The following is a 14,228-nucleotide window of genomic DNA, read 5'->3' on the forward strand; positions in this document are numbered from 1 at the left end:
TGTTGGTCTGTTGCTTCACAGGAACACACTCCTTGCCCTTATTAAATAAAACATCCCCTTGATATCATGGGTATCTACACCAATGTTGACACTTGCCAAGCTTCCCTCAACCACTGAGGCACACCCCAGAAAGCTCTGCTGCCATGTCAGAGGTACTCCAGGGGCACTGAAAACTGGTGCTGACAGTTAAGCTGATCCAGTGAAAGCAGTGTGCCTGAACCCTTGGTTCACCAATAGTCTTAAGCTAAAAACAACCAACCAAAATAACTAATATTAAAAAAAAAAAGAAAAGAAAGAAAACCCAACCAAACCAAAACAATCAACCAAACCAAAATTTTAAAAGTAGCCCTGCTTTGTGGGGAATGGCACAGGACTTCTTACTTGATCTTTCATATTTCACAGGACTCCTGCAAAAATCACTGCAAACGCTGCACTCTTTTTTTTTTCCATAAAACGTATCAGTTTATACATTAGCTATCTATGTCATGCAAGATAAAGAAACCCCTTATGACAAAGCTAGCCTAGATATTCTTTCAAATCACACCTGTGAGAGTAATGTGAAGAAAATACTGAAATTATTTCAGGTGATAGCAAGATACTCTTTAATACACATTTTGCTGCATTAATCCGCTGACTCATGTTCCTTTACAGGCAATGTATTGGTTACAGGCAATGTATTGGTTACACCAGTGTAACTGGTTTTGCAACCAAGTTTCGTTTAAAGAATTTGAAACCAATTCCACCTCTCAGAGAATAAGGGGCCCGATCTTAAACATAATTCCGTATTTACTGGACAAAATTCCATATTTAAAATTTGATGCAACAACTGCCAAAGTGGACCTGAAACAGATATAATTTGGAGTACTCAGTAACTCACGTCTGAATTACAACTGCAAGCTGCACCTGTCCAACTGGTTCCTACAGCAGGCAAAATGAAAAGACAGAATTAATCACAGGAAAATATTCCTAACACAGCATTAGCTTTTAAAATTAACAGTAACTGCGAATGCGTAAATAAAAAAAGAAAAACAAAGTGACAAAGCCGCACAATTAAGCAGAGAAACATAAAAAGAAATGGTGATTCTTTTTCCTTATTTTATTGGGTAAATGATTTAAAAGGTAATAACAATAGTGTTAAAACTACTACAATATCTTTCCACAGCCATATCTCACAGACCCACAGATAACCTTCTATATATATAATTTTTTTTGCTTTTTCCTCATTTTATCTTTTTAAGCCATACTTATATTAAAATGCCCATTTCAACAGTTTCTTCACACTAATAGCAATTAAATGTGGAAGGAAGGAGGATCTAGTAATAAAGGAAGGGGGTTCAGGTAATCTGATATAATTGTAATCAATCAAGTTACTAAGAAAGGAAGGAAAAGAGAGAGGCTTTGTAAGCTACTCCAGGTAGCCCTAAGCCCATTGTGTGTCACCACTGCATTACAGATAACTCAAGATGCTGGTGAACAATTAAATTTTTTTTTTGTAACATATAAAACACTAAAATAACTTAGAAACTAGATCCAAATATTCTGAAAAGAATCAACTTCGATATACAAAAACAGTCATAAGTTGTTACAAAAGTTTCAAACAAAAGTTTGTTTTCTCAGTGCGTTTATGTACCAGCGCAATTACTGGGTCCAGAGCAAAGAAAGAGGTTTTTATTTTTTATTTTTTATTTTATTTAACAGTAATAAAAAACGAGGAAAACATATCTTTGTATATAAAGAATCATTGCTGGTCTTAAGAATAAATGTAACCAGAAACCCTTTAAATCTGAGAGGCACACTTTGGGTTTCCTTTTTTTCTTTTTTTTTTCTTTTTTTTTTTTTTTTTAAACATAAAAGGAAAGTCACCAGTTTATTTAAATGGAGGAGATACTCAGACTCCCCACATAAACTTAATTCAATTAACATCACTAGCAAAAATCAGTTAGAAACTGTACAAAAATAAAAAAGTTAACACATTTAATCCTGCAGGGATTTTGTAAGGACTGGAAGGCAGGCTTTAGGAGCAGCATTTGGGCATGGCTGGAGGCTTCTTTGGTTCGATCTAACACACACAAGAGATGTAACCTACTCCAGACAACAATTTTAAAAACCCGCACATTTGAAGACAAGTAAAGAGGTCCATATACAAACGCCAGGGTGTGCAAAAATGGATTTGACTGTCTTGATTTCATAGTGTATCTGAGGTCAGGACTCTCATGTGCCCTCCCCCTGCTGTGACCAGCATTTGGGGTTGAGATGGTGAAAAATCAGTGCTACGGCAGTCTAGACAGAAGGAAGGCCACTTGAGGCACGACTAAGCAATAGTTTCATGTCAAGTCCATTATTTTTTTTTTTAAACTTTAGTTTATAGAAGAGGGCTTTTAGGAACATTAAGCAAAAGAATTAAAAAATAAAATTGTTTTAATGGAATAAGGCAAATGGATTAGCGCTTAACAAAAATTAGCATTCCAACTTAAAAACAGTGAAATTAACTGCTTGGTTGTACCTTAACTTTTTATAAAGTACCCCAAATAAAATAACAATAAAAAAAAAATCTGTATCTAAACCCAGTAATATATCTAAAAGGGTAATAAACATAACTATGAGGGAATGACATTTGTGAAAGCAATTGTTGATTAGCTTTAAGCAAACAGACCTATTCTGTCCCAGTGCATGTCACAGTGAACTGCACATTTTGTACAAATAAACCCACATTTACACAGAAACTATCCATAGCATTTTCAGCATTTGCATGCTGAGGAGGTAGGTGCCCTAGAAACACTGTAGATAAACTGATTATTCCAATCTCTTCTACAAAATACCATACAATCTGATTGACCACAGACTTTGTAACAGTTTTTTTAATTAGTGATACAAAACTCTGGTCCAGAAGGGTCTGGCATTAACTCATTTCAAAAGCACACCTTTACAGTTTGTATAACACCCTTTTAACTATATTTTTAAGCAACAGCTACTAATAGATAGACAAAAATGCATTGTGCATTATGCTGTATACAAAAAGGAGACAAAACTATCCTTTTCCCCCCCAAGCCATGGTGGGAAGTATTGCTGACCTTGTCCTTAAAAACCTGCAGGATTGTTTATTCATCAGTATATCATTATTACACTGGTAAGAAATTCTGTATAACATCTGCATATATCGAAGATTTTTTAAAAAATCTGATATGATTTTAGATCCGCATGACCAGTCACGTGACCTGCTTGAGGTTGATTAGCACCTTTCAATACATATATATTTTTATATATAATAGATCTTTTTAAAAAACTTCTAACAATGAGCTCATACAGAAGCATGAGCATGCTGTAACGAGATGACAGATAAAGATGGGGTCGGATGACTTTTTTTTTTTTTTTTTTTGCAGCAGAATGATTCTGTTTGTGCTCAGTTTCCCTATAAGGGCAAGGAAAAAACAAAACAAAACAAAAAAACTTTATCAGGTAGCCACTTGTTCAGTTTCCACTTGAAGACAAATCCATTTAAAACCGCTCCCCAAGTAGAAACAAGACAACAGTATCATCTAAAATAGCTTCTGTATAAACATCTATTAATTTCTGCAGCGTCTGCCTGGCACCTCTTGGCTCCTGAAATTTCAGGCCTTCTGCTTATAAATTAAGGCATCACAACTGAAAATGTAAATATTTGGACATCAGATGCTGTGGATGAAGGAATACAAAAGACTTTCTATGAGAACCTCCATATAAATTAAGTGGCAGAGCTAATCTCACATAAGGGATGAGCAAAATTTATCCATAACTGTTTTTTTGAAACATTTGTACAATTGGTCAGACTTTTTTTTTTAAATTACCTCAATCTTAATTCATCCATTTCAATTATATATATATTTTATAAACATTCATTATTCAAAATAATTGGAATTTCTGCTTACCGTAGTTTACTCACCCATATTAGGAAGGTCTTTTCTATAATAGATGGGATGTGTTGTCCCCTAAAACATGCGCTGACCTACAACAGGTATTAGTGGGAGTTCTGCAGGCACATAAGCAAGGAGGTAGGTCCTAGCATATACTGGGCTTGCAACTATACCACATGTACCTCTTAATAACCCTGTTTTTACAGTTGTTAAAAGTTCTAATCAGTTTTCTTTCTTTACCTCTTGGAGAAGTATCAGAATTATTACACAGTACTTAGAGCTCTCAAGTACTATTCCTGTAATAGATGAAAACATGTAAAAATTATGGCATACTTGTCCTGTGCTCTTTCACAACACTTTTTTTTTTTTTTTTTAAACAAGTTAACTTTACCTAACTATTCATGACTTGATAAAACTCAGCAAGTTCAAAAGCACAAGAAAGAACAAAATAGGGATTTTTCTTTTCTAGAATAAGCTAACAAAAAGAGAAAGAAAAATACCTCACTTTAAAAAAAATAATCCCAGAAACCCCAACGCCAGAGCAGCAGAGAACTCAATATAGTTTGCTACAATGTCTGGCGCATTTGCTATATTTTTTCTATGAATTGTATATGCAAGTATATAGTAATGTCATAGTCAAAGGCACTAAAATCTAAATCAATTTTCTTCCTAATATGACATCTGCTACTCACCAATCTGCTTTTAAAAACAAATGTGACTCCTAATTTGAGATCATCAGAAAGGCATCATCTCATTACAAATGCATTACTATGACCAGGCTTGGCAAGGCTGCCTTCCCTCAGCTTCCAGCGCAGAATAGGAGATAAACCTATCTGGTATCCTACTGGATTATGTCATGTCCTATCAATTAGACCACTTGATTCTGAAAATGCTGTAATATGAACTTCACTTCTTATTGTACATTTCATTGCTTCTCTACATCCAAAAAAAGCATTTTGGATATCAGCCTTCAAATTCTGGCTGTATGTGCTGGATCTGAAGATCATGTATATAGCTACATGAAATCTTTACTGCAGGGGTGAGATACTGTACACAGAATATTATTAAGAAGGTTATAAAAATGCAATTCATTGTCTAGTATAACACCTGAATCTGATATGTTTCATCCCCTGTCAGAGCTATTAATGAAAAAGCCATGAATGCCTTTTTTCTGAGCAAAGAATCCCTAACTGTAATCCTTAAACTCTTCCTTCCATCCACAGTCACAGAAAGCCTTGATTGATATAATTCAATGTTAATGAAGTAGAAATTTAAAATTTCATAAAAAACACAAGGGCTATATATGCTGCAAAAAAATCTGCAGTGACTCAATAAAAAAGTATGGGGTCTTTGTAAATATCGCAGTTTTTCCTCCCGTTGCCATGATGAGCTTAACACGCTAAGGAGAAGCCTCAAAATGGCAACGGAAACTATCATCATAAAATGGTACAGTAATAGAGATAGCTAGACCAAGAAGGGGCAGGGTCTCCTGGGAAGAGGTCTGCAGAGAGGTCCAGTGACTGGTCATGTGGCTCAGTGTCAGGAATAATGGTTGTATGGTGGAAGGGGGTGCCCAATGCCGTTTTGGAAGTGATGATGCTGACGATGGGCAAGGTACTCTGTGTAGCTCATGGTCATCTTCTCACTACGGTACCTAGAAAAGAGCAAAGAGGCAAATGCAAGAACTTTTACCAGGAAGCTAGGAGTAGCACTAAAAATTTGGCACTAATTGTATGTTTAATGATGAGAACAGCTCTGTAGGCTGATCTTAGGAATAATACTAACTTCAGTTGCACAAGGGCATGGAGAGAACCACTGTGGTTTTCAGGGTTATTCTTGAATTTTATGACAAGTAAGTGCTTACGAAAAATATTTCAAACACACAGAACTATTAAAAAATGTTGCCTACTACTTTATTCATGATAGAGGGATTTTAAACTTGTGAGGATTTACTGGGAGTGTCCCATATTGTCAGCCAACTCTCTACATAAAACCTAGGAGATAAACACTGTAAACAAGCGTTACAGATTTAGGGTCTGTTTTTAAAAAATCGGTATCAATTGTCTACTAAATTCTGCTCTTAAAATAATCCCAGCTACATTAAATGCAGTTATACCCTTTTTAGACTATATATAGCAGAAAGCAGAATCCAGACCCTGACAAAAAATACTTCAGATACATTTGCATCAGTATTGTTTGACAAGGAACATCTTGCCACATTTATACTTATCTGTAAAACCGTGAAATCTACATAAAAATAACACTATTGCACATTGCCACAAATTTCACTTAGAAAGACCTTGCATAAGAGATCTTACAGATGAGAGTTGGTGAATCCAGCTACAGTGGTCTAAAATATTGCCACCTCCCCTGTTTATGACATTTCTCTTCTGGAGTTGCTCTGGTTGTTCTTTCCCCTTTTAGGTCTGAAAAAGCACAACACATGCCTCAACCACTTGCACTCACAACCCAACACAAAAATTTAAACTACTGTTGAGTTATCAACTTCAGCAACCGAGGCAGCAAACACATTCGTTTCTTTCGCCCCTTTGCCAGAGCAGAACACCTTATGCTTGCAGCTTTTTGCTTCAGCGCACATTTCAGAGCACCAAATAGCCCATATTTACTTGATAAAACAATGTTGGTTAACGATGTACTGATTTAACAAGTGGTCATTGGTCCTGGCTATGAGATTAGCTGCAGCTCCTCTTTACTTGATATGAATGGCACACAGCACTCACTGCCCCCTATGAGTAAGCTCATTTGTGAATGAAATCCTCTGCCACTATTAAACTAAACCATAAAGTTGGTAATTAATGAAGTTGTTTCTCAGTGGGTTAAAATAAGCCAAAGGCAGCCTGTGTAGAATCAGAGTTAAAACAAATTACAAAAAAAAGAATTTTATTCTGAACGTTAAAATTTGTTTATTCCACTCATTAGGCCAGTGTTTTTGCTACCGTTTTGGATGCTGTGAACCTGAATACACTAAACAGCATACTTTGTTTTGTTCTCATATACCACTGCTTCCAACAAAATCATAGAGCTGGAAGAAAATACAGGCTATATAGAAGTCTGATGTCTTGGAAGAATATATTCATCATTTATTGAGGTGTACAGAAAGTCTCATTTCAGAATTCTAGCAATTACTCTTGCCCTCAGTTATCACCACATACTCTTTTTGAAAAGAAGATAATGAGGTATACTGGTAAAATAAATGAAAAGGAAATTGGGATGCTGCATTTGGAAGTTTAGCTGTATTCTGTAAATCCTTCCTCCCTAATTTAACTCTCAGAATAACTTGTTTGCCTTAGTAACAGCAATTCCACAGTAATCAGGTTCCTCCAATAAAGCAGAATTCTGAATAATCAATTGGACACAAAGGCTTTCTTCTTCATCCAAAAGACCACTGAATGAAGGAGGGATTCCTCTAATAAAAATAATATATATATATTTTTTTTTTCCTAAGAAATGCTGTGCCTTCTATCTGGGCTAAACATCCACTGCAGCTAAGTAATAGCGAGCCTTGTAGATAGAGATGACAAATGTAAGAGCTGAAAAAAACACAAATCTCAGCTCTTTGTCCTCTACAAGCACATAAATGATCATGAGATTCCAAGTATTTTCAAATGTCTGAAATGAAAGGATTGTGTTTTAATCCTTGCCCAGGAAGGCAAGTCTAGCTCACGTCTAGTTGCACTAAGAAGGAAAGAAATTTCCAGAGAAATACGTACACAGAACCAAAGATAATATATACAACATTTAAAAAACTAATCCTGTAGCCCTATGAATCCCTATGATAAAAGGTAGAAAGGATAACAATTTTGGACAAAGGATTCCAACCAGCAAATTTATTATCTTTATTAATAGTATGTTCATTATCCCCAAAGAAAAAAAAGGAACATAAAGGGTTAACAGTCAATACCTCCTTATAACAAGAAATTTATAAAGATCTTTTTTCCCCAAGCATGGAATAAATAGCTAGAGCTCAGCAGTCATTTTATACTGCACAGTTATAAAAATATGATGTTTTAGAGGCTTTCTATCAACATTTACTCTTCCACCACGTAACTGCAATTTTACGGGCAGAATATCCACTACTAGTTATAAAGGATTTTGGTTTGGACCTGCTACCAAGCCCTTCTGAACACATTTTATTAAATGAGCATTACAACAAGTACTCTAATGTGTACGAGTGACAGAGTATCAAATAAAGTATCAGATTCATAGCTTTACTCCTGACGATACCCTGACGCAGTCAAAGTAGTACACTGACCGTCATCATCAGCTAGCTAGCTTGGACACCTAGCCTGTTGAGATCAGGAAGAAGCCTATACTCCACGGGAGCCAGTGCTTGCTTTAGGCATTGAACAGGGCCTCCACACCTTCACAGCAACAGACTCAGTGTTCCAAGTGCTCCAATATAAATTGACAATGGCAAGTAATCCTCGTTAATAAAAGCCCCTTGAGATCCATTACACCTAACAAACAAACCGTAAAAACATAGAGCTAATACACTGCAAAGATTTTTCAGAGTTAGGAGCCCTGATAAATATATAACAAACTATTTAATAACTGTCTTTTCTTTCTCGCTTAATGCCAGTAATCCCTGTTACATTTATTGCAAGGCACAAATATCTCTAAATTCCGTACTGCTATTGTGAAAAGAAATTGTTAATAAATAAGGGAAAGATTATTAACATCTGAAACAACCACATTTCAGGAATGAACATATCACAGCAGTATCAAAACAGGACTTATCTGTAGTATTCCATGATGCATACCTGGTTAGCTTTATGGTTTTCCTGAATTCATTAGTAATCGGAGCTTTGTAGCCTCCTTTCCTCAATAAGGAATCTATGGTTTGAATGTGGTCCCATCCTGTTGAATTTTATAGCAGTAAAAATTAGTGAGAATTACAGCAGTAACAATAGATGATGCAGAAAATACAGTACAGTATGTAGCGTTATTGATAATACAAGTGCTCTTCTGAAGTTGTGTACAAAACATAGAAATTTTTTCCCTGCCTAAGAAAATGGTTGAAGGAAATATGCTGCATAGGATTTCTTTAGGCATAAAGCTTACTTTACAAACACACATTTTTATCTCATAGTTGAAATATTTTAAAAGCAGACCCACTGTGTCCTAGACTTGGGTTAACAGACAAAATTATACTTTTCTGAAACATTCAGGAATGATCATTAATCACAATCAGTTTATACATCATAAATGGCTACGATGGTATGGAAAAACTAAATTTCTCTAAAATTCAAAAGATTTATTAGCCGAACAAGTGGAAAGACATTATTCTTCTCCACAAATGTCACTGTAAAGCTTAGTGATATTTCTAATTTCAGAACTACTGTATAGGTGGCTGGTTAATTAAAAACAATGATGGAAAAAAAATCCAGATTCATTATTGTTCTCAAAAAGCCTTCGTGTTATTCAAAACTCCTACATATTGATTTTAAAAAGCTTAATATTTCCAAGATAGCTGTTAAGACGTGTTATTTCCAAAAGATTAGTCACACTGAATATTTAAAACAACAACAAAAAAGGGTAAAAAACGTGGTCTACTGTAAGTATTTAGAAATGTAAACATCCCCTCCTAATTCCTGAATTTAAAATAAAACAAACTTGTGTAGGTGATCACCAAAGGTCTTAACAACAACAAAAAAAAACACAAACAAAAAACAAACAAACAAACAAACAAACAAAAAAACCACACTTCTTGAACTGGCCAATCTCAGATTACAAAAGGAAAACAATTGCCTTGGAAAGCATCTGAACTTTTAAAGAATTCATCCTATTCCTTTGCTCACCAAATCAAATATAAAAAGGAAAACCAAAAAAGTGGCAATGCAAAATTTAAACACTGAGACACACTGCCAAGCCTGAAAGAGAATAATGTTAGTGGTAGTCGGAGTTAGTTGCTTAGACCAACAGACTGCTATTCAACAAAATCTGCAGTATATATACATATATGTTAATTCACACACTTTAGTCTATCCCTCTATTAAAAGGGACACATTATTTTGGACTTTCAGTATGAAAGTCATTCCCTTCCATCCATCCATCCAAAATACCAGAAGCCGCTGTTTATAAAAACAAATAAAATGCTACAAGAAAGTACCTAACTGAAAAAACCTTCACCACTGGGAATCTGAGAATAAATCAGCTGTCAAGATTATTGACCAGACATCCTGTAACTTAACAGAGTTTGTGCATGTCTAATATTGCAGCATAACAATTATATGAAAATCTGTAACTTTTGACAACTGTAAAGTTAATTGACAGCACTGTGGCTCCTCTCCATATTTTGTTTTCCTATAGCTTCACCGTGGTCATGACTTGCTTAAAAAACAGCTACAGTTCACTGAATCCCTATAAGGGGATTGATACAGACATGTTATTGGCATTTTATATAAGAGTCTTTTCTTACAATTAAATATTGCTCCATCATCTGACATCAGTGCAAGGTCAAATATTGCATTTTAGATTTATATGTATGTTTAAATTCTTCACCAGATCATATGAAATAAAGTGCAACAATGACCTTGCTCCTTTGCAACCTCCGGTAAGTAGGTGGCGGTGCGTTTTGATCCTTTTTCATTGATGAATTCTATTCTAATGCCATGTACACCCACCTGCAAGAAATCGGCAGTTTTATTAGTACATTAAAAAAAAAAAAAAAAAAAGATACAAGAGATTTCTAACATGATAAAGGCCAAAATTTGAACCTTTAAATGGTTAATAGCATTTTGCAGAGAATTTCAAAAGGTGGTACTGAAGCAAAATCTAATCTCTGAAAGGTGTGTTCACCTGACAGCCTTGTAAGTCAGTAGCAGCACAGACATGCTCCTCAGCTCCACCATGGAGCTTCATTTCTGGTCTGAAGGTGAGGCAGCTGAGATGCTAAGTAAGGCAGTTCTGTAACTGGATTTACTGTCTCCCTCTGACACTGTTGGCAATGTTGTTGCTCATAAAAACACCTGGCTTAGACACTTGAGACCGCAAGATATAATCTGCAGGCAATCATACAGCTGGTAAGTCTAGTGGTGCTTCAATTAAGAGCCTTAATTTTGTTTGAAGTAACAACTGAACAGTGAAATATTTGTCACTACCAACTTGAACCTGAAGCTCTCAAAGTTTCTGCTTAACTTTGGAGAGGAAAAGGAGGTATTCCAGAGCGTTCAGCTTCAAACTCCCACTTCCGTGCTACTAAGTACTCTAATATGACAAAATACCAGTGTAGGAACCAAAATATCTAATCTCAAGGTGTTAGAAGTATTTTACATATGAGCTGTCAGAAAAAAAAAAGGCTAGGTACTTTTTCCAGTGCATGAAGAACCCCAGTTTTCAAGGTACAATAACAAATAAGTTGCTTTGGAGTTCTGCATGTAAACTCAAAACATGAGTAAACTGGTATTTTAATTTTCATGCCCACATAACTAAGATGTTGTTTCTAATTAAATCCAAAGTTCCCAACTTTGCATGAGGAAATGGAGAGTTTATATTTAAAAGAGTATCACATGCTATTTGGAATGGTGTTTGTTTTTCAACACAAAATTAGTAAAAAATTAAGTAATAGTTTTTCCAGTGACAACCTACTTTACCGTAAATGCATGACAATGAAAAAAACTAAGGAATATTTACAAAGGTCTTAATAACCACTTGTTCAATTAACATATTTGCTTTTATTGAGACTTTATTTTTTAAACTTTGTAATCTTTATACATTGTATAAACATGGGACAATGATGGGAAAAGTCTCTCTCCTCACCAGGCCTCAGTAAGTTTTCTGTGTGAACCCAGTATTCCTCATGTAAGAAAAATTAATTAGAGACTAACACATTTAATTCACTGCAAATTTCAATGTATTTCATTACCTAACATTCATAACGTGCATATACAACCACTAGAAAGATATATACTCTATATGGTCAGATGATGTAATTATAAACCCAAAGAATTTGAAAGTAAAAAGCAACGGTGTTAAAGCTGAAATCTACTTAGTTTATCCCTACGATAAGAACAGAGTAAGTTTTTGCAGCTCCAAGAATGCTCCAAATTAAGATCAGAACTGAAGACCTAAATATCTAATTCTAACAATATTCCTTTGTACGTTTGCTCATATCAATTTTAAAAGGCTTTTTATTAGAACAGAAAAAAAGTAGATATGAAACTAAAAGAACATTATTTGAGATTGCCCTAAAACATAGCCTGCCTCCAGCTTCCTGGAAAGTATCAGGTCAGTCCTCTAAGGTTCAAGACCTTCTGAAATTTCATCTCTGTTGGTAAACTAGAAAGTGTGATTAGATAAAGATTGGGTTGTTCTATAGTGTAAGGTTGTTACTGTGTGGATTAGTGTAGCTAACTTTCAAAAGCAGGCAATAAGCAGCAGATGGGAAGGATCCAACAGCAGTTACAAAGGTATGACATGTAGTTAAAAGGTTAGCTAATACATGCTTGCTTACTTTTAAACCTTAAGCAAAAGTACTCCCTCCCCACCCCCCTAACAAAAAACAAAACCAAAGCACAAGAACAGTGTCTACTTACAACTTCTAGAAGTTATTTCACGTGGCCTTTACATGGCATCATTTTCAGGCTATTAAGCTTATACAAATTTCCGATCTGCTTCTACTAGGCATTTCTTACAAATGTCACTCAGTATTTTTTTAAGGCAACATCCTAGGAGAATGCTAACATTTTGATTCGTGAACTATCAGAACAATACATTAGTGATTTTACTCCCTCCCCTGAGGGAAAGAAGATGTAGAAGAAAGATTCATCAGTAAAGCTACCAAAGTGGTGGTGGCTCATCAAAACCCCTTCCATCAACACAAACTAATTGTTTTTATTACTATACAAGAGGAAAAAGGAGGATCTGATCATTCTTAAAAGGGAACTATCAATTGAAGCACAAATCACCAAGTTTTCTGCACAAACTTTGTTGATAAAGTCGATTATGTGGCAGTGAAACAACTACTACTATAGGTAACTGGTGTAAAACTGGATTTACTTGGAAAAATGAATGCTAGTCTTGTAACAGCAACATCACATTAACTACCGTATGCATTTGGCTGATTACATAACTGTATACGTTCAATTGAGTAAGCCCTAAACCCAAATGGCCTGTTTTTGCACACCTTCAAACCCTGCAGAGTATTAGATTCCAAATTCCATACATTTTTTGCGTAACAGTGACCCTGTAGCATTCATGAGATATTAACCAGAAACACTAATGATGTATTAAATATGATGCTACATTCAAGCAGTAGGTACTTGCATTATACTAGATGTTTCCCATTAACCATTTTAATAGAGTTTTAGGCCCATATCCATGGAGGAAAAAAGATATAAAGCAAAATGAATAAGGCAATACAACTGTGCCCACAATTTCTCTGGTTGGGAAAATTTCACAGCGTTCTGTGAAGCATGAATTCCAACTGCCCAGCTAATTACGCAGTACTTTTAGTCCAGTATAAATGGCTTTCCATTGTTTAGCTCCAGTTAAACAAAAACAGGCCTAAGTTAAAAAAACCGGAAGCCACACACAAGTATACTAAGAATGATCCAGACTAAGATAGACACGGGCTCAACTACAGCAATTTATTTTGACTTCCTCAAGAGACCAGCACTGATGGAAACTTCTGTGAAATTTCCCCAAACATTCCCTCCTAAGATGGGAGGTAACGGGTAGTTACACGTTTGGAAGACATTAACTGGACTGTAATTTGCCTACCAGGCTCAGAACAGAACTTAAACAAAACCTGTGGCTTTCTTTGCAAACTAAGATTTCTGCTTTACTAGAGGCAAATTTTCCTGAAATAACATCTGTGCCATCCAGCAAAACAAGTCAAACATTCTTCTTCAGCAGATGGAGTTTAAGTTCTATCTTAAGTTATATCCCTATGTATGACATATGCAGGTATCCTTCTGAGCTGCAGAAAGACTGATGAGGATGTCAGATGAGGAGAGACTTCAAAATGCAGCAACCAGTCTCCTCCAACAGAAATATTTCTATAGGGTTTTATAGCATGAAATACTGCACAATATGTATCCAATACTTTTGGATATAAGCTTTTTGGCCTCGTGTACAAGTAGACAGAGACTACTTAACACTAAGTCCAGAGACTACATTAATTCAAAAACACAGACCTTTCCCTAAATCTAAGGGATTATATGAAACTAGAAGTGACCGCAACAGAACTTCAGACTTAGTTGTGTATTTTATACATATTCATATTCATTTATCCACACTTATATGGTTTCTTTTTTAATGAATCATTTATTTACATACATCTCATGATGGGGCAAAAGAGACGCACACAATATTTAT

At 35.3% G+C, this 14,228-nt stretch overlaps 1 protein-coding gene across 11 annotated transcripts in view; it reads right to left on the reverse strand.

Moving 5' to 3' along the window:
- Positions 1 to 1,075: 1,075 nt before the first annotated feature.
- The window catches only part of AMMECR1 (AMMECR nuclear protein 1), a 112,493-nt gene continuing 99,340 nt past the window's right edge, over positions 1,076 to 14,228 (reverse strand). For 2 of the 11 annotated variants that reach the window (XM_068697127.1, XM_068697132.1), the window contains 3 exons: positions 10,444 to 10,534; positions 8,672 to 8,768; positions 1,076 to 5,544 (listed from right to left, as the gene is read on the reverse strand). In XM_068697127.1, the coding sequence (XP_068553228.1) occupies positions 5,430 to 5,544; positions 8,672 to 8,768; positions 10,444 to 10,534 (303 nt within the window). In that variant the 3' untranslated portion in view covers positions 1,076 to 5,429. Of the gene's footprint in view, positions 5,545 to 6,208; positions 6,317 to 8,671; positions 8,769 to 10,329; positions 10,535 to 14,228 lie in introns of those variants that run through there. The other 9 variants (XR_011101085.1, XR_011101082.1, XR_011101079.1 and 6 more) reach the window with 8 other exon arrangements.

Source organism: Anas acuta, chromosome 13 (assembly GCF_963932015.1).
Source record: "Anas acuta chromosome 13, bAnaAcu1.1, whole genome shotgun sequence".
Lineage (NCBI taxonomy): Eukaryota > Metazoa > Chordata > Aves > Anseriformes > Anatidae > Anas > Anas acuta.